At 42.6% G+C, this 21,445-nt stretch overlaps 1 protein-coding gene across 2 annotated transcripts in view; it reads left to right on the top strand.

Annotated features, from left to right (window-relative positions):
• FRY (FRY microtubule binding protein) overlaps positions 1-21,445 on the top strand; it is a 225,217-nt gene that overhangs the window by 52,834 nt on the left and 150,938 nt on the right. For both annotated transcript variants that reach the window (XM_060234716.1, XM_060234717.1), the window contains exon 2: positions 19,845-20,044. In XM_060234716.1, coding sequence (XP_060090699.1) covers positions 19,845-20,044 — 200 coding nt within the window. The remainder of the gene's footprint in view (positions 1-19,844; positions 20,045-21,445) is intronic.

Here is a 21,445-nt window from a genome sequence, read left to right as displayed (position 1 = left end):
TTAGGGGGCAAGGAATATGATAGAGGTTTATACAAACCCTAAGGGAGTGAAGGCAAAATTGTTCCCTGTTGTGGAATGCTACAACTTAAAGTGCAGTCCTATGTAAAGTTTTACCTTTCTAAGCTGATTTACTTCAATAATCTTAGAAGGGCGTAATTCCTTTCAGTTAATTTTTTTAGTTGTAGTAAGTACATGACAGAAAAAGGAAGCACTGTTTCACACAATTGGTAATTGATCATAATTCACTGCTACAATGCATGGCAATAGGTAGAAGCTTAAAAGGATTAAACAAATTAATGAAGAATAGGAGAGCAACTCTAAAGAAGTCTACTCAGAATCCTATAGAGTTCTGTTTACTGGAGCTTATTGACAGGAAAGTGTTCTTTCCTGTTCACTGTTAGTAGTCTATTTGTAGCTATTAGCCAAGAGATAAAATAAACTTCTATATCCAGAGGCAGCGTACCTGTAAATATGAGATACTTAGGACCAATAATAAAGAGGGGCTATTGCCATACATGCCCTAGTTATGAACTTCTCAGAAGAATCAGGCTGTCGAAGATACAAATGCTATTCTAATTTAGCAAAGCTGTATTTGTTCTTTTTCTGATGTAGATATTTATATCCAGGGGTGATGCTGGGGTTTTTACCACCCCCACCCTTGCACCCACCTCATAGGGGTCAGAGCAAGGCCACGCCACCTCTTTTGTCCACCAGAGTGCTGGGTGGACGAAAGAGGCAGTGAAGCCTCGCTCCCGACTGCCTGCACTGCAAGAGGAGGCAGCCTCAGAGCGAGGCTGCTCTCCTTTGAGCCAGCTAGGAAGCCAGGCTTGGAGGAGAGCACACACTGGTGTGCAGTCCCACTGCTCTTAGGTTCCCGGGTCTGCAACCTGGGAAGCGGAGAATGGTGGAACAGTGGGAGGAAGCTCCCAAGACGGCGGCCTACCTTGCCTACTCCCACGTGCCTGCTATGTTTGTATCCTGCTTTTTCCCCCAAATCAGGACATAAACAATAGGGTGGCCATAATGTCTGAAGGTCAGCCAGGGACACCTTTTGGGGGGGGAAGGTAGGGGTGCGTGCGCGCTCTGAGCGCGCGGGCCGCTGGAAACAGGAAGTGACGTCACTTCCGGTGACGTCGCGCCGCTGCCGGAAACAGGAAGTGACATCACTTCCTGTGACATCATTTCCCCCACTCCACCTGCCGGAAGCAGGAAGTGACATCATTTTCCCCCAAATGACATCATTTCCCCCAAATGCCACTGCCGGAAACAGGAAGTGACTTCACAGCACTTCCTGTGACGTCCCCAAAAATCCCCCAGATATCACCGCCGGAAACACCAAGATTATTTATAGAGAGGGAAAGGGGGAAGTAAAGTTAAATGAAACTCTTTTTTTACTTTTTTCAAAGTGAGAAGACTAGAGAGAATGGGTTCCATGCTGAGAAGCCAGTCAGATTCCAGTGAGATTCCAGTGAGACTGTGCTGCATAATGCAGCCTATTTATTTTGTCCTGTTTGCTCTGTTGGCTCTATCTGCGCCACCTTCATCACTTTCGGGGTGTGGATCCCCCAGTGGGGTGGTCTCCCGACTCCCTCCGCCAGCTGTTTCTGATAGCCCTGCGCCCCCTCTTTCATTTGATATGTGTCCTGTGTGGGTGCCACCCTCCCGCCGGGAGATGCCGCAAAATGAGCCCCCTTGAGGCTTATGGCGGCAGGGCTCGGGGGAAGCGAGCTAGACTGCTGTTCTTTTGAGGGGTTATAGAGTGTTTCGAGCCCGTCCCTGTGGCATCGGTGCCATCGTTGTGGGACCCAGGGGGCCGGCGCAGCGGCACGCCGAAGCAGCCTGTCACTAATAACACAGTTCGAGATGCAGGACAGGAACCCGGAAGTGACCAACAGGCTGCTTCAGCGTGCCGCTGCGCCGGCCCCCTGGGCCCCACAACGATGGCACCGATGCCACAGGGACGGGCTCGAAACACTCTATAACCCCTCAAAAGAACAGCAGGGAGGAGGGAGGGAAGGAAGGAGGGAAGGAAGGAGGGAGGGAAGGGAGGGAGGGAAGGAGGGAAGGGAGGGAGGGAGGAGGGAGGGAAGGAAGGAAGGAAGAAAGGAAGGAGGGAAGGAAGGCCGGCCGCCCCCTCCCGCCAGCCGCCCCCCCCCCCGCTTTCGGCTCCCCCTGCTTACCTTGTTCCAGGGCGGGTGGCGGCCTCTCCTCCGGGCGGCTGGTGCTGCTGGCGGGGCTGGCGGCGGCTGCGGAGGCCGGGGAGGCGGCGGAGAGGCCGGCGCTGGTCTCTGGAGGGCCTCCAGGGACCAGCGCCGGTCTCTCCGCGGCCTCCGCTGGCCTCTGGAGGGCCTCCAGGGACCAGCGCCGGCCTCTCCGCGGCCTCCGCTGGCCTCTGGAGGGCCTCCAGGGACCAGCGGCGGCCTCTCCGCGGCCTCCGCGGGCCTCTGGAGGGCCTCCAGGGACCAGCGGCGGCCTCTCCGCGGCCTCCGCGGGCCTCTGGAGGGCCTCCAGGGACCAGCGGCGGCCTCTCCGCGGCCTCCGCGGGCCTCTGGAGGGCCTCCAGGGACCAGCGGCGGCCTCTCCGCGGCCTCCCCGGCCACCGCCACCGGGCCCCGCGCGCGGCCGGGGAAGGCGGCGAGTGAGGGAGCCAGCGTCCCTGCGCGTGCGCACGCAGTGTGCGCAGGGACACTGGCTCCCTCACTCGCCGCGTTCCCCGCCCGCGCGGCCTGCCGGCTCCCCGCTGGCTATACCGGGACTTCTAATGGTCCCGGTATAGCCAGCCCGGGAGCCGGGAATTGGGGGCCAGAACCGGGAAAGTCCCGGGAGACCGGGATGGTCTGGCCACCCTACATAACAACAACCCTGTGATGTAAGGTAGTCTGAGAGCATGGCTGCCTCAAAGTCACCCAGTGAGCTTCCATGGCCCAGTGGGGTTTAATTTTAACACTGCACCACCCTGGTTTAACTGTGATGTAGAATAAAAGTCTTCATTCAAATACATTTCCACCTTAAATTAGGCAGAAGAGTCCAGGGTGGTGGAAAGTGCTGTCCAGTATAGCTGACTTACGTCAATCCTATGGAGTTTTCAAGGCAAGAGACATTCAGAGGTGATTTGCCATCACCTGCCTGCACATTATAACCTTAGTGTTCCTTGGAGGTCTCCCATCCAAATTCTAGGCAAAGCCAATCTTGCTTAGCGTCCAAGATCTGTTGATCTGATGAGATTGGGCTACCCTTGGCTATCCAGGTCAAATTAGAATCCAGGACTGACTGGCATTTGAACGTTTTTCCTCCAAATATGAAACTTTAATTACCTGTAGCATGATTTTAAGGTGTGGTGTTTTTGAAATAATTTATGAGCATTTGGACAGGGCTAAGAAAAAAATACTTGGTTATCCAGGATCAACATTCAAAGTAATTTTGTTCTCTAAAACTCAAAAGTGGAAAATGCCTATGTTTAGATCAAGTCATAAGAGTATTTTTATAAGTCAAATGAAATATTCCTGTAATGATGTCATGTCCTAAATGTATCTAGCCTCTTCTATCAGCTATAAATAGAACATATGCAGTGCAATCCTAAACAGAATAACACCCTTCTAAGCCTGTGGGTTTAAAAGGGTGTAACTGTTCAGGGTTGTGCTGATGATTAGAGTGTAGCGTGTGCATGATTCTAACATACAAACATTACAATAAAAACAAACCTATTACAGGATGAAAAGTTATTTTTAATAATTACTTAAGTGTTATAAATAGCTGGTTTTTATTTGAGAAAATTATTCATCTGGTGATTTTCTGGTTAATGCCAGTTGAGCAATGAATCAGACTAGCAGGTTTGTATTGCGTAAAGTCACCAGATAGGGCTGTATTAGCCATAAAGCTAAATTGGCGATAGAGTACAGCAAGGGTAACCAGCGGTAGCTCTCCAGATGTTTTTTGCCTACAACTCCCATCAGCACCAGCCATTGGCCATGCTTGCTGGGGCTGATGGGAGTTGTAGGCAAAAAACATCTGGAAAACTACCGTTGGCCACCCCTGGAGTACAGTCTAACTAGACTGTTTTTAGCGTAGATATCTGAAAGGTCTCTGTGTGAAGAATAAGACTCTGTTTCTTCCGAAAATATGGTCCTTTAAAACCCCTGCATAATTCCCTTACCTCATATAATAGCAGTGGTCAGATTGCATAGATTAGCAGTGGTTAATGATTTGAGGTACCAGGTTGGCAAAATAGGAAAAGGGCATTGACCTTGCCCTTCCCTCTTCAGCTTCCAGCTGCCTATAGTGTATGAACAAAGTGTTTACTTCTCTGCCCTGTAGGTAAGGTGCTTGTTGTGGGAGGGCAGGGATGCATCATACTCTGTATTCTGCATATGTCTTCCAGAGGATGCTAGCAAAAATGTTGTCCTCGTTCCCTGTAGCCTGTAGGCATGCTATCTCCCTCCCCTTCAGTCATCAGCACCGGTACAGGAGCTGTATGAAATATTTGCATGTGCTGTATGAAATCTGAAATATCTGCCCCTGTACAGCCAGACTAGTACACCAGAACAGAACAGCAAGCAAATGGAACTGTACTACTAATATAATCAAGGAAGCCTTATCTGAGGAAAAAATTCTACCTAGTAATCCTGTATAATCCAGCTAGATTTGTTTTTAAAAATGTATGTATTTGTTTTGTTTTTATTAATAAAAGTTTTATTAATAAAAGTTTTGTTTTAAAAAGTACAGTGTAATCATTAGCAGCAAGTAGCGATGCTGTTTATAAAAATGTATATATGGACAATTGTCTGCAAAGATATTAACTGATTTCCATTCTGGTTAGTTAATGGTGATTACTAGGGTTGCCAGGTCCAATTCAGTAAATATCTGAGGACTTTAGGGGTGGAGCTGGGAGACTTTTCCATTCCAAATAAATAATAAAAATACCACAGTGCTGTTCCTCTGAATACAGTCTTCACTTCCTCCTCCTCTTTTTTGCCTTTTTTGTTCCCCAGTAGCTGTTAAATGAAAGTGAACACACACACACACAAAACAGACAAAACAAACAGTTTGCATGCCCACACTTTCGTGATCTCCCTGGGGCAATGATATAGATAGATTTACTCACTTGAGTTGCTGAATGTAACAAGCTGTATTTCAGCCAATTTAAGGAGAGATAAGTCTAGTAGGTGGTGTTTCCTCCATCCTGTAACCAGGCTCTAGGTGACTCTTGACTATCCCCCCTCCCTTTTTTACTATCTCTTTACTATTCCTAACAGCTTCTGAAAGGAATGCAAAACAAACTGATGGACTGACTCTCTGGCTTCCTCTCCAACACAAGTGGCTCTGCCTCCTTGCTCCATCTCCCCTGCAGCTTTAGTCTGAGATTAAAGGCAAACAACTGCTTCCAAAACAGAAGCCATTTGCAAGCTTCTAACCCTGCCTGAGATCTAAAGGAACATTGTGGCTGTTGTGGCAGGGCTTTCACCCACAGGCCAGCTGGCTGGTGGCAGGGAGGAACCTGCAAAACCGGGGGATCCCTCACCAGGACCCAGGGACTGGCAAGCTTAGTGATTAATTCATTTCTGTGTATGCCTAATACAGGGTATCGTCATAAAGGCATAGGATGCCATTATAATGTAGACTAATTAAGCAAATCTGTTTTCTTTCACCTTTTGTGTGTTCATTGTCTCCATAACCCTTAGAGGAAAAGAACCATTCTCCCTTGGCAATAAACACTGTCAGTCTAACCTACTTCACAAAGTTGTTGTGAGGATAAAATGGAGGAGAGAAAGGTGCTTTGGGTCCCCACAGGTGGAGAGAATGGCAGGGTATAAATGAAGTGAATAAAATAAATTCAAGACACAGGCAGTGTATATATTTCTTTACTGTCTGAAGTACAGCAGCCAGTTATTTCTTCAGATAATCTTTTAGAGTAGAAACAGAAGTGAGTTATGAAATTCTGGTTAAGGGAGGTTGTAAGATAGTTTTACTTAGAAATACTCTAAAGGTGTTTTTTCAAAATCTGAAATTGGTTTAGTTACATTTGAATATTTGAACTGAAGAGGTCATATACTGCAGGCAAATAAGTTATTTCTTGTATCTTAGGTCATGTTCTGGTTTCTGTTCCCATAGGTTTCTCCCACTTTTCAGGAGTTGCAGCTAGTTAGATGGTAAACCCTCAAATAACAAAGAACTGCTAAGAACAAACAAAATTTCACTCTGCATCACATAACTAAACAAATTTACCTTAGCATGGAATGGAGGGGGGGGGGACCCACACTGAAGTAAAGCCGACAGAGTGCTTCTTGTTTTCTGGCATGTAAGTGGCTCTGTCGTAACAAGGTAAGTCAAGACAGTCTGAAGTGCTAGATAAAAAACTGAATTTCAAGTAGGAATATCTCCTTGTCTCTACTTATGTTACTGGGCTGATTATGGCAACTTTGTGTGATTGTGTTGAATGATATCTTTTTCTGAAATGAGCTCTTCAGGCACTTGGCACAGGACTTTGTCACTAGTGGTGTTCTGTTATGAAGCTGTCTACCTGAGGAAGGCTGGTCAGGCCTGCCATCTTATTTAAAATAGAAACCTTTTACTCTAACATGTAATATTTTTTAAAATGTTGCTTTACAGTTTGTGGTATTTGGTTTTCAGCTTTCAAAAAGCTCTGTTAATTATGGGGACCTATCTGATTTAATTTTTTACTCCTCCACCCTTTCCTAGCCGTCATCGCTTTCCCTCTCCCACTTTTATCACTGTATCCCCTTCTGCCTTGTCCTGGCTGTCTCTGCCTATAAGGTAACACATGCATAAGCTCTATTGGGTACCTTGGCATGCATTGCGATTGAAATGGCAACCTACAATGCCAGCCCAGTTTCTAGCCAGTGTTGCTTTTGATGTCTTCTTTTTTTGGCAGCTAGGCTTTTCTTGGGCTGGGGAGGGATTTAGTTCTATATATTTTATTCATATTTCGTTGAGCAGTATTCTGACAGTGGCCTGCCTTATTATGCAGATTTCACTGTTTGCACAGGAGTCAGCCCTTGGCTATAAGATATAGCAGGAGGGGGCCTCAAGACTCATCTTCCACTCACTTACTTGTTGAGCTTTGTGTAGCTCCTAGTCATCACTGCAGCTGCCTTCAGTCCCTGATTATCCTGGAGTTTGTAGCCACCATGGCCTGGCTCCATGTGGCTCCCTGAGTCTGCCACTGTGGCCCCACAAAGCTCCGAGAGACTGCTGCTGCCACAGCTTGGCCCTCTGTGGCTCCTAGAGGTCTGCTGCCACTGCAGCTGAGCCTGGTGCGGCTCCCAGAGTGTGCTGCTTCCAGTCACTGCCACAATCACCTCTGGGCCTGCAGAGCTCCCAGAGTCCCCTGCTGCCGTGGCTGGAATATGTGTTACTACCACAGTCCATTTTACTGTAGCTGAGCCCAGAACAGCTTCTGGGGTTTGTCACCACTGAGCCCGGTGCTAGTCTTGGGGTCAACGTTGGCATTGCTGGACCCAGCACAATTCTTGAACATGAGTCAACAGTATAATGTGGTGCCTAAAAAGGCAATTGCGATTTTGGGCTGTATCAGCAGAAGTATTGTGTCCAGATCACGTGAAGTGATGGTATCGCTTTACTCTGCTCTGGTAAGACCTCACCTGGAGTATTGTGTTCAGCTTTGGGTACCACATTTTAAGAAAGATATAGACAAGCTGGTACGGGTCCAGAGGAGGGTGACGAAGATGCTGAGGGGTCTGGAGACCAAGTCCTATGAGGAAAGGTTGAAGGAGCTGGGGATGTTTAGCCTGGAGAGGAGACGGCTGAGAGGTGATATAATCACCATCTTCAAGTACTTCAAGTACTTGAAGGCTGTCATATAGAGTATGGTGCGGAATTGTTTTCTGTGGCCCCAGAAGGTAGGACCAGAACCAATGAGTTGAAATTAAATCAAAAGAGTTTCCGGCTCAACATTAGGAAGAACTTCCTGACCGTTAGAGCGATTCCTCAATGGAACAGGCTTCCTTGGGAGGTGGTGGGCTCTCCTTCTTTGGAGGTTTATAAGCAGAGGCTAGATGGCCATCTGACAGCAATAAAGATCCTGTGAATTTAGGGGGAGGTATTTGTGAGTTTCCTGCATTGTGCAGGGGGTTGGACTAGATGACCCTGGAGGTCCCTTCCAACTCTTTGATTTTATGAACTCCCAGACTCTGCCTGCAGCTGGTGTTCAACCCAGCATATCTCCTAAGGACTACAATTCAAAGGGATAATTTCCCCAGTTAGCATCAGCAATTAGATGCAGGTGACCATCCAACCAAGCAGGGAATGTGGGGAGACTTGGTATAGATCTTAGGCTTTTCCACCTAAGAATACATGACAGAAAGAAATCACCACTGTATTTCTTTGTAGGAAGCAATGCAACTGTGTAGTTGAAACATTTACCAAATGATAAACTGGCTGTATTGGCCCTAACTTTCTTGGGAATCTGTCCAGCAAATTTTCATTGTAAATTGATCAGGATAGCACAGTTCACTGCATTGCTTCTGTGTAATGAGCATGTAAGAACTGCCGTAAATCAGATAAAATGATGAATGTAGCCAGGAGATTGCTCAAGAAAGATAAATGGGAAGATAGAAGCTATTTGTTGAACTAACCCTTTCCTTGCCACATTGTTTTCAGTGCTCTGAGATTAAAACAAAGTTTACATTCCTTAGGTGGTATTGTCTGTCAGTCTTTCTTAGATATACCGGTATTAATTTCTATCCCCAGTCCTCTTTGTTTAACCTGATTATAAATGGTATAACTAACAGTGCTGTTTCTGTGACAAGTTGGGATAAGCATGGAATGGGAAAATGATGGTCTGGTTCAATTTGTAGTTTGTTTAATTGCCCGAACTGGTGGCTCGTTTTGTTTTGTGGTTGATATCATTGCCTGAACTGGTTCATGGTTTATTGGTGTGTTAAGTTTGGGAGGTGTAAAACTCATTGGAAATCTTCAGCAGGGTCTCCTCTCACCCTCCAAGTTTGGGGAAGACTGGATTTGGAATGTCCGATTTATAGCCCCCCCAAAGCAGGTGTTCCCAGGAAAGCTCAGCTTCAGCTCTCATGACAACTAACTCTTCTCTCTTCCTGCTGCAAAGTGGAAGCAATGGAATGAGGGTGTCTGCTCCCATAGAGCAGAATGGGGGCTCCATTATTGGCTCCCAGAGCTGCCAATCAAGCAGGGTGTTTCTAGAGTTCCCAGAAGTCCACTGTCAGTATTGCTTAGGAATGGATAGAATCAGCACTAGGCTGTTTAGGAAGACGAACTGCAAATACAAACCAAATGACCCACCAAGGAAAAAAGGTAGTTCACTTTCCAGTTCAGGGATGGCCTGAGCAAACAAACAAGTCTGAAACAAACCATGAAGCGGCCTGATTCGTGCACAAATCACAATTTGTTGATCAGTTTGTACCCATCCCTAGTGACAAGTAGTACTGTACTGTGACACGCTGTAGTAAAAATACAAACAACTCCCATTGCGATCCTGAACTGATCCTAACTCTTCTAAGGCTATTGAAGTCAGTGGGTTAGAATACAATACAATACAATCTGTGTTATTGCAGTCAACAGCCAGCACAGTCTGAACAATCAGGTCAAGTCATATTTGGAAATATATTAAAATTTAACATCTTAGCTTCAATGTTAAAATCTATAAAATTGTATATAGTAGTATAATAAAATATAAAATACTAAATCCTAAGTTGTTTACATAAAAACCAGACCTTGCAGAAATGACCATCTGTAGTTTTCGACGTTTGTAAACCTATGCACAGTATCTTGCAACCTGGCGTGTTGCCACATGATTGTTGCCTGAAAACAAGTATTCCAGCATAGTTTTGTTTGATCTACTTGGGAATCTTTCTATCAGTGGGTTAATGATTGCTGCTCTTATTCTCTGTAATATAGACGATTGAAAAAGATATGTTCTAATGTGTCAATTTCTTGTGACGGGCATGAACAGAGTCTCCTAGAAAAAGGAATTGCTTTATACTTATAACACTGCTGAGGGTAAGGACAAACTTCTTGCTAGTGTGAATGCCCTTCTGGTGTTATGAGATTCAAGAAAGTATAAGTATCCAGCTGGCACAGCAATATATCTTTTGTTTGTAGAAGAGATATAGTTTGGAGATCTGAGGCTGTCTATTTGTCTTTCATTCTCAATCACTCTCTGTTTAATTAATGATTTAACCCACTCTACCCCAAGGTCTAAAAGGGGCTAGGGAGATAGATCTAAAATTTTAAGAATTTTCAAGACTGCCTTTTGCCAGCTAGATTGAAACTGATCTTGGAATACCAGAGGCAACAAACCTTGGGGATTTATGTTTGCAGTCAACCATTTGAAAATCAAAAGAATTCAAATTCTGGCTTCCACCCAAATCATTCCTGTTTCTAGCCTAGCCCATGAGTTTGACACACACTTGGGCACTTATAGTATAGCCCAAGAAATTTAGATTGTACTCTTTCAAAAGAAGAGAATGCAGAAGACAGTGGCCCCAGAAATGTTCCATATAGCAATTGGGCCAGCAATTTTGCTTTAAACAATTCAAGAGGCGGCCAGAACATAGTGCCTCGCTTGTGACTGATAGCTAAATACTGTTAGCAGTTTTCTCCCCTACATCTGGTACCGAATTACAATGAATTGTCCTGGAATCCAAGGCTTGCAGAGTTACACCTAGATATTTAAAGCTGGTAACTTGTTCAAGCTGATGTCCCTGAATCATCCATTGTCTAATTTTCAGATTTTTTTCCAAACGCCAAGATCTTGTAAGTAGTTGATTGTAAGGTATTCAGAATCGCAGTTGCAGGAAAACATTTTTAGTGGTCATTTCAGCCCTATGGAGGTTCGGGAGAGCAACACTGCATCGTCTGCTTATAACTCTTCTAAGGCTATTGAAGTCAATGGGTTTAGAAGGGTGTTACTCTGTTTATGATTGCACTATTTGTTTTTGAAAATGAAATTTGTTTAAATTAAATCAGCAGAACAGATAAAACAATTTCTATAAAATAATACAGACATGCACAAATGCAATGATTGGGAAGATAACCACTGTCATAAACCTGCCTGGGTTCTATGTGTGCTCTCTCTGTGTGTGTAAAGCATGTTCCTCTTTGTTGTGCCACCACCCCATGTTAAGAACTACCAATGTTTGTGAATCTGAGTGAGTGAGTGATCTAAGATCATGTGAGGAGGAGTTGAAGCACAGTATGCTTTCTTGAACAGGAAAAGACTTTATTACAACAGATTAAGTGAAAGCACAGACAGGGAAAATAGCTATCATGCCTACTAGTTACAGATATAATAAAAAGAAGAAAAAAACCATAACGGTAAGCTGAATTTAGCAATACAGAACAGTTACCTGTGACATCTCCACCTGGATGTCTTTGAGACAAATATACATCTGGAGCCTCTGCCAGCATTTAAATAAAGAGTAACAGGTGTTAATGGTCTTTTCAACACTTCCTGCCTTTGTTGGCTGGAAGCCTTGCCCAATTTGGTTTTAGGTAACTTGCCCCATGTGGGAAAATGAACCCCCATCCCCCAATCATCCTAAAGCTAACATCCCATACATCTCAATACCCAGATCATGTTTTATGGAAGCTATCCAACTTGCCCTCCATGGCAGGTAAGCAAATAGCTATCTCTCTGAGGAAATGCATCATCTGACTGCTATCCTATTTGTGTGCCTTTTATGACCCTTTTCCCTGAGAAAACAAATGGTCAAGATCTCAGGAACTCCCCAATGAGTTTCAAAACACCTTGCATCTCTGAATCACAACAACGGCCTTTTGGGGGGGGGGGGGGATGGAAAAGACATTTGCATTATCACTTCAAGTGTTCTGCACGTATGGTTACATCATCATCCACTAAAAACAGACCCTGGTTCTTAGCCGATATGTGCTGGCAAGGTTTTCTTCACACCAGCTGTCTCATATGCTTCAATGTGGTGCTTTTAAGTTATTTATAGCCCTATTCAATTAATATTTAATAAGTCTGAAAGCCAAAATGACGTATTTTCTGTATCGATTCCTGATGTGCCCTCCCAGATTGCTATCATGTCAATTGATTATTTTTGAGTTGATGCACAATATTTGATGTTCTTGAATCCTGTAACGAATTTGACTTGTTGATGGAGTCTTGCACAAGTAGAACAGCAGTGTAATCCTAAACAGAATCATACCCTTCTTAGTCTATTTAAATCAATGGATTTAGAAGGGTATAACTGTTTTTAAGATTGTCATTCTACACCAGTGTCAATAATTCCATATGCTTCCGCACTGAATGCCACTCTTATTTAAGGGGAATGTCACTGCCAATTACAGAGACTTGACGTTATACTAGATAAGTGTGTGTGTTGGACTACTAACTGATGACAAAAGCCATAATCCAGAATAGAGCCTAAATCCACATTTAAGGCCCATTAATTTGGGTTTTACAAACACTACACTGTACATTGGATTATGGCCAAAATGTTTTTAACCACTGCTGGGAGTGGTTCCAGAACATTTTCCAGTGGTCTGCAATGTGCTGGATGTGTGCTGCTTCTTACTATTGCACTTCTAAAAAGACATAGTAGAAGAGAACTGGAAAAAGTGAGGTTCCGGGTAGCTAACATAGTAGTTGGTCTCCATGCCACATCCTTCATTTTGTTTGATTCCTGTGTACATTCTGTAGAAACATCTACTCGTGTATATTTTGATCACTCGTATATACCAGGAGGGTCATCTTTTGCATTCTTAGGAAGCAATATAGAGTTAAGTACTTAATACAGACATCGCCAGGGCATTTCCTGAATACTGCAAAGGAATGCAACATTAAAGTGTGGAATCTCTCTCTTACTACCTTTGAAACCAATCATCTTTAATCTTGTGAATAAAACTGGGGTTTTCAAAATAAAATAAAATGCATCAATGAAAACTGGCCTGGGGTTAGGAAGTTTAATACACCAGTTCCTGCAAATATCCGATCATTCTGCTACACTTAGTTAAATATTCTAATATATGCATTAATTTTGTTTAAAAAGTGCTTAGGACTTTAAATTTTCAGGCTGAAATTCTTTCTCAACCAGATCTGCAGTCCAGAAAGGGTTTCAGTTATCTTACTGTTTGAAATCATGGGTAGGAATTTCTACCCGTGATTTGACATTGTTGTTGAGGGTTTTACCTACAAGTAGTAGGCTTGCTGGGAGAATGTTCTTTGTGAATCTTACAAACAGAATATCGTTGCTGGAGACATTCCCATTTTAAATGGCAGCCTGGAGGTGGATTATAATGCATAACATCAGCTGGGATGCAGTACACTGTACTAGCTGTTCATCAAGCAAAACAGCTAATGTAGATGAACCCTAAATGGTAGAAGAGCAGAATACTAACATGCTTTGAATTTTCATAGCAGCTAGAGTTACACTAAAAGATTTCTTTAGAAATTTTGTAAACTGCAATCTGATTTGGCATTAAAAACTTAAAAATTATTTTGCAGTCTTAAAATTCTCAACCAATGGTATCTAACACCACAACACCAAGCAGCAGTCTCCCAATCCATCTCGCCTATATGCTGGAAGAAATGTGGAATGACAGGTAACTCCTCACATTTTTGTGGCAATGCCCTCATATAGAAAATTTTTGGCAAGACGTCCTTCACCACATCAAACTCATAACAGGCCATGATGTGCTGCTGTCTCCAGAATTTATATTTCTTGACATATGGTCGCAGATTAATCTTCCAAAGATAAAACGTTATCTGATTACAAGTCTTCTTGTGGCTGCGAAATTTTCCATCACTTCCCCTTGGAAATCCTCTGCCATTCCTACTATATCACACTGGTTCAAAAAAGTCTGGGAACATTTTATAATGGAAAAAATCACAGCCCGTCTTTTACAATTCGAACTCTCTCCTAAAATGTTCCAATTTTCTGCTAAATGGTTCCCATTCCTTGAATACATTTCAGTCTCATGAAGATCTTACTCACGACCCAAGATATTGCAAACTATTCTATTTCTAACTCTCACTGTATGACCTTATACTACTATTAACATACTTCAGGTAACTCTCTTGAGAGCCAGTTTGGTGTAGTGGTTAAGTGTGCAGACTCTTATCTGGGAGAACTAGGTTTGATTCCCCACTCCTCCACTTGCAGCTGCTGGAATGGCCTTGGGTTAGCCATAGCTATTGCAGAAGTTGTCCTTGAAAGGGCAGCTGCTGTGAGAGCCCTCTCAGCCCCACCCACCTCACAGGGTGTCTGTTGTGGGGGGAGAAGATATAGGCGATTATAAGCCGCTCTTAGTCTCTGATTCAGAGAGAAGGGCAGGGTAGAAATCTGAAATTCTTTCTTCCTCCTTCTCCTTCTTTGCCATTCAACTCCCTCAGTCTCCCCACCAACAGTTTGCATGGATATTTTGTGTAATTTTCCTTCAAAATGTGTATGTTGCTCTCATGGAAAAGGGGTACTGGGCTAGTTTTGTCTCAAGGAATTCAATACTTGTTCATACAATTTAAGGCTTTGTTACTTTACTGTTTTTTTCTCTGTCATAGCATTTCCCCCTTAATGCTGTCTTCAGTTTGGCCAGCATGATAACGTGTGTTGTTGGTATGCAAAAGTTGTTTATGCTGAACTATACTAGCGAGTCTCATGTTCTTGGAGTGCTTGAAGTAGTTTTGCTAATCTGTCAGTATAGTATGTGCTTGTGGATAAATATAGATTGGCAGTCTCACTGAAAGTTGTAGGTCATCACTGTACACTGAAGCTAAAAATTACCCCTTTGGATAGGGGAAGTGTGTTCTGATCAGGGACACTACAGCTCTTTACTACAGCTCTTCAGCTCTTCAAACAAATAAAGAAAACATTGCTAACCCCTGCTCTGAATCTAGGAGAGAAACTACCCTCCATGGCAAAAAAGCAAATCAGGGTCATGAAGAAGCCCATTTTTTCCTTTTTAGAAACAAATATATTCTAAATATTGGAGCTTTTTAGGTATTTTCAGTCTCATGGAGATTTCATTAGCCTGTTGGAGAAGGTCCACTGTGATCAGCTTTATAAAGGGACTTGGTAGGTACCGAAGAAACTCCGTGAATCTGAATTTTAGATTGTTTTATTAGTCTTTAATGTGATTCTGAACTTTAAGAGCAACACATTTTTATTAGAAAAAGAAGCCTGATTGTGTTTTGTTAAGGACTTATTTTCTGAAGAATAAATATTAGATATAATCATAGGATTCTTTTCTTTTGACTTGTATGGATTTGAGTTCCAGTAATACATATTGTGTCACGTATCTCAAATGCTGAAGAAATGATAGTTTCCACTTGTGTAGTGCTCTTCCTGTGTTTTATTTCTGCATTATCAAAACAATACTGTGTACTAAGTATTATATGCCTGTTAATTAAAATTGTTTCATATAATGGTAAAGAGTACAAGCAAATAAAAAGTTACAAGTTAGGAAATATACTTAATACATATGCCTTTTTATAGGAATAGCTGACACAAAGGTACATGAATTGGACATTGATGCTTTTGTAATTCCTTCATAGTTCAGAATTTCTTGAATTGTTAAAGCAGTGCTATAATACTGTATCCTAGTTTGGAGTGTTTGGAGGAGAAAATGAAAAGCGTTAGAATCTGTTGGTATTCAGGGTATACCTTGAGCTTTCTTTAAGAAATAATTGTGCTGATAAATAACTAAAGGGTGTGGGCCTTGAAGTATTTAAAAGTGGAGCATTTCAATAATGCCAGAACCTTTTCAGTATTCTTGTCTCCTATTCTTGTCTCCTTTAAACTATATTGGTGGGATTTTGAACAAGGCTGTAGTTGCCATGATTTTTTTTCTTGGTCTTGTATACCTAAGAAAATTTGAGATTGTATGCTGAATAAAGGTATAGCAGTGTCTGTTGATAATGTGGAAGTAATTCTGACCTACCTGTTGCATCCACATGACTTCCCAGGTTTGCTCATGTTGCAGAGATATAGATATCTGTTTTGTTTGTATTTCATTGATTAACTAGTGAAAATCTTGGCTTTTTGTTTTTATTGATTTCTCAATTGCTTAAGGAGACTAATTTGAGATGTTCGGCATGCCATTATTTCCTGGAAACAACGTCTGACTGTGATAATCATGATTAGGGTTGCCAATCATGGGGGCAGGGGATCCCCCAGTTTGGAGGCCCTCCCCCAGCTTCAGGGTCGTCAGAAAGTGGGGGGAAGGGAGGGAAATGTCTGCTGGGAACTCTGTTATTCCCTATGGAGATTTATTCCCATAGAAAATCATGGAGAATTGATCTGTGGGTATCTGGTTTCTGGGGGGGGGGGTTGCTGTTTTTTGGGGTAGAGGCACCAAATTTTCAGTATAGCATCTAGTGCCTCAGATTGGACCAGGGGGTCCAATTCTATGAGCCCCAAAAGAAGGTGCCCCTATCCTTCATTATTTCCTATGGAAGGAAGGAATTGAAAAGGTGCGCCGCCCCTTTAAATGTGATGGCCAGAATTCCCTTTGGAGTTCAATTATGCTTGTTGTAGCCTTGATCTTGGCTCCACCCCTAATGTCTCCTGGCTCTACCCCCAAAGTCCCCAGATATTTCTTGAATTGGATTTGGCAACCCTAATCATAATCCAAGTAGTCTGTTTATTCTTATGGTATGCCTCTGGATAGTAATAAAAATTTCTAGTGATAGGAGGACCCTCTGAGTGGCTGTGTACTGTGTAAGATTAGGAGATACTTAGAGTTTCTTTTTTAGTTGGCCAACTTTTGGAAAACTAAGCATTTTGAGATTTTGAAATCTAATCTGCTTGGTATGTATGTTCTGTATTGAAGAGCAATTATTGTTGCCTGCATTATGCAGAGCTGATTTTAAATTTGATTGTCCCAACAGGTAGGAAATACAATATATCTTTGGAACAAGTTGGTGTGGGGGCATGCAAGCTTACTAAACTATGTTGTAGAGGAAGGAATAACCATATCCTGTCAGTAAAAGTGCAGTGGGCTTTCTATTCATTATAGAACAATGTGTTTTTTTTCTTTAGTTTGCCATGTGAATAATAAAATCATGTCTGAAGAACTAATGCTTTAGAGAAAATACTTTCTCCTGTGTAGTTTTGCCATGGGTTTCAGGGAAAGAATTTTGGTACTTAATCCTATCAGATCCTGAACAACTTCAGTTGCTATTAAAATCTAGTAATAGCTGGAAAAATATTTAAACAAAAGAGCTGTGAAGGAACAAGGACATTTTTATGAAGGTTCAGCATTCTGTCTTACATGCCAGTGCATTTGTTGCATTTCTTGCAGAGAAATAAATTCTGCCCTAAAATGCAAGATTATATCTTGGGGTTCACATTCACTGAAGAATTTTCTGGTGTTCTTTATTCTGTGTGTGGTCAGGTCTAGAGTTCCAAAACACCAGCTGGGGCCTGGAGTTTTCCTAGAATTACAACTGTCCTTCAGACTACATATATCAGTTCCTCTGAAAGAAATGGCAGCTTTAGGGGGCTGCCTGGATGGTATCACATCCCCTCTGAGCTTTTACCCTCCCCAAGTCTACCGTCCCCAGGCACCAACCCCAAATTTCCAGGAATTTCCCTGTTGACATGACACAGCACTATTACAGACTCTAGCAAAGACAGCTCCTGAACCCAACTCAAAGAAGCACTGAGAAAGGAGCATGATTTGCCATAACAGGCAGAAGAAAGAGCCAAATAGCATGTCTCTGCCTTCTTTGAGATGTTGGGTGAGTGGGGGAGGAAGCCTACATAACAGTGGGCATCAGAGCCCCTTCCTCTTCTTCTTTTTGTCCATCAATGAGGGAGATGGGTGGAGGAAGGCAAGAAGCAGCAGAAAAAGGTTCCACTTGGAGGGATAAGTAGGGGAGTATCTATAGTACAAACACATACCCCCTGTGTACCTCTCTCTTTTTACTGTTCCACTGGTTTCTCAGCTGCTTCAGACTTCCTTTTTGCTCTCTACTTCCTCCCTCTCACTTTTCTTGAACACTGAGTGTCTGAGCGTCTGAGGGGAAAATTCAATATACTTGGTCCTTTTTTATTACCAACTTAAAGTATTTCCTGTCTTCACTCAGCCTCTACAGAGGCAAACCCCACTTTTCACTTCTCCAGATGAATACCCCTTTTCACTTCTCCAAGTTTTCTAGGACCTTCTCAGAGCTAATATGATTCTCCCAAGAGCCCCCCTCCTCTCCTGCTTGTCAACATCCCATGTACATACCTGACCTCTTGTTAGGCCTGGTTTAACTTTCTTCATGGGCTGGGCCAAATATACTTATTCATTCTTCATATGAAGCAAGTTTTTTAAAAAAAGAACTTCTTAAGTGTTACATTGCTTTTATTCCAGTACAGTTGAAGATCTATTTATCTCAGTTACCTCACATCCAAATCTCACTCACATTTACTTGTAGCAAAGTCTCCATTGAGTTTAGTGGAGCTTGCTCTCAAGTATGTGTGCCTGTGCTAGCAAACTTAATCTTCTGTCTCTCTTTTTCCTCAGTTCATCATTAAACTTTTAAGCTGCCTAGATCTCACTCTCTGCCCTAGCCCCATGCGGAAAATTCTTGTTGTGTTGAGTGATGATTGTGTTGAGTGGTGATACTCAATGATTCAGCTCTTTGACATACCACCTATGGCTAGTATTCCCTCTAAGTTGAGTTAATGTGAGCTAGCTTTTAAAGTTTACAGTTTTTAAGCCTCCAGCTCACACATTTTTGTCTTAGCTCAGGAGAAATGGTCCCAGAACCCACTAATTTATGCAGTAGCTCACAACTTTAATACAGGTAGCTCACAAAGAATTTTTGCTCACAAGACTCCACAGCTTAGAGGGAACATTGCCTATGGCTCTTCTGAGATCTGTTCCTCAGTGTGGCATCCACCCTATGTTCCAGGAAAATATGCAAGGTCATTGCCCATTAGGGCTTGTGTGTAACAGGTCATTTGCACCTTGAAGCAGCTGCCCTGGAGAGATTATAAAATGGGTAAGCCTTCCTGAGCTGTACACCTTATGCCAGGGGCCATCGTTTCCAGCACTCCTGCATAACCTCTGCACTCTCATCCCAGTGCTTGGTCAGCTGGTGGGAGGTCAGCAGGGAGGCCATAAAGAAGGAAGAGTAAAACCACCCTCACAGCAGCTATCTAGAAAAACAGCAATCTGACCACAGTAAGGGTATGTTTGGTTTTACTCCCCTTTCTTTGGCCAGCTTGGGCCTTTAAGCATCTTGACAGTCTCATTGCCTCACCCTCCCTGCTGTGCCCCACACTGAGGAGGCAGTGAGAAGTTACAAGGCCTTTCCAGTCACTCCAGATACAGAAGGACTGGGTATGGTTCAACAGGGTCAGGGAGAACAAAGTAAGAGTCAAGTTCCACCTTTAAGACCAACTCTACATGTGCAGAGGTGGTCTGGAAATTAAAGATAGCTATATATTTAATAGAACAAAGTTTGAGTTCAGTGGCACTTTTATGACCAACAGGGTTTTCTTCAAGGTATAAACTTTTGTGTGCAAGCACACTTCTTCTTGCACATGAAAGCTTATACCTTGAATAAAACTTTGTTGGTTTTAAAGGTGCCACTGAATTCAAACTTCGTTCTACTGTTTCAGACCAACACGGTTACCCACCTGTTTTAATATTAATAGTTACAATATTAATCTTATATTACAATATTAATCTTATATTACTACATGTGAACTTTTGGTGGAGTGGAGAAATGGTAATTGTGAATGTGGCTCTCTATAAGCCATAAAGTCAGTATCACTGCCCTAGGATGGTATTGTCTGTAAGATTATAGTGTTTATAGGAATGTATTTATTCATTTGTGTTATATAATAACAAGTACTTATTGCTTCTTTAATTTTCAGCATCTCCAGTGGGTAACGGATACATCAAACCACCAGTCCCATCTGTTTCTGGTACTCAAAGAGAGAAAGGACCTCCAACCATGTTGCCCATCAATGTCGACCCAGACAGTAAACCTGGGGAATACATCCTGAAAAGTTTATTTGTTAACTTTACCACCCAGGCTGAACGCAAGATCCGCATCATTATGGCAGAACCTCTGGTGAGTCAAAGGGAACTTAAGACTTCCAAATAGTGCAATTATTTCATAATAAATTTGTGATTCTTACTTCATTTGACTCAAGAGAATAATGCTGAAATGGTTCGAAGGTGTGTGACCTAGCTTTCTTGCTGACGCTAAGTTAGTTTGCATCTGTTTGTTGTCTGTATGCAGGACTCTCTGGCGAACAAATATTTGTATATAGCTTTGACTTCCTCAGAGGTAAGGTAGAATTTAATAGATAAATAGTGAATATAATAGATAAATAGTGTTGTCTAAGAGCTAATTTATATTACATTTTGTGGTACTCTGAGGAACAAATATTTGTATGTAGCCTTGACTTTCTTCGAGGAAAGATGGGATATAATAGATAAATAGTATTGCTAAGAGCTAATTTATGTTACATTTGACCAATATTACATTTCATCAGTATTACATTCACCCTGTAACTAGGCACCATTCAGGCACTGAGCTATGGTAAACTGAAGTGCAATTTAAACTTTTTATCATTTTTAAAAGAAGAAGAAGATGGCGGCTTGCCAGTGGCAGCACTTTAGAGACCTAGTTTAACAAAATCAGATGTAGAAATCCAGAACATGGTCTTTCAGCAATGTATAGTGAAAGAGAAAAAAGCTAGAAAATAAAACTGGGAAGGTGGAAGAGGGGAAAGAGAGGCAAAAAGGTAAGAAAATATGAATGCCTTCTCCAAGCTGGCCGATGGGGTGGTGGGGGCTTCAAGAGCCACACAATATGTGTGAAAGAGTCATATGTGGCTCCTGAGCTGCAGTTTGGCCACCTCTGCTATAGAGTATGCTCAAACAATGTAGGGGCCACAGGCGCTTGACCTATGATTGTAGAAAAACCAGTGCCATTCAGGGCAAACCTCTTATACCTTAAAAGTACATTTGTCTGGCCAGATGACTGACTAGTGCACATTAGATCCTAAACTGGGCATTTGTATGAAGTATGTACATCAAAAACACACAGCTTTTGGTTTTAAGAGGAAAAATGTATTGCTTTGACTCGTGTTCATAACAGTGCTACAGTTTTATTCTGTTATGGATTGTGATTTTTATGAAATGTACACCCCAAGAGACCTCTTTCCCAAAATATTATAACTTGGAGGCAATAAAGTAAGGATGGATAAAAGCAATTTACTCAATGTGGGATTTACTGCCATTGGAAATAGTAATGGTTACAAGCATAGATGGCATTACAAGGAGACCGGAGAGATCCAAGGAAGAGATATCTATCAGTGGCTACCAGCCATGGTGACTAAAGGAAATCTCCACACTTAGGGGCAGAAGAGCTCTGAATGTCAGTGCTAGGAGGCAGCTTTGGGCAAAGGTATTGTCCTCTAAGTCCTGTTTTTGGACCTCCGTAATAATTGGTTGGCCATTGTGT

This window comes from Heteronotia binoei, chromosome 3 (assembly GCF_032191835.1).
Source record: "Heteronotia binoei isolate CCM8104 ecotype False Entrance Well chromosome 3, APGP_CSIRO_Hbin_v1, whole genome shotgun sequence".
Classification (NCBI taxonomy): Eukaryota; Metazoa; Chordata; class Lepidosauria; order Squamata; family Gekkonidae; genus Heteronotia; species Heteronotia binoei.
Note: the sequence above shows the minus strand (reverse complement) of the source record. Positions and strands in the feature narration are given on the sequence as shown.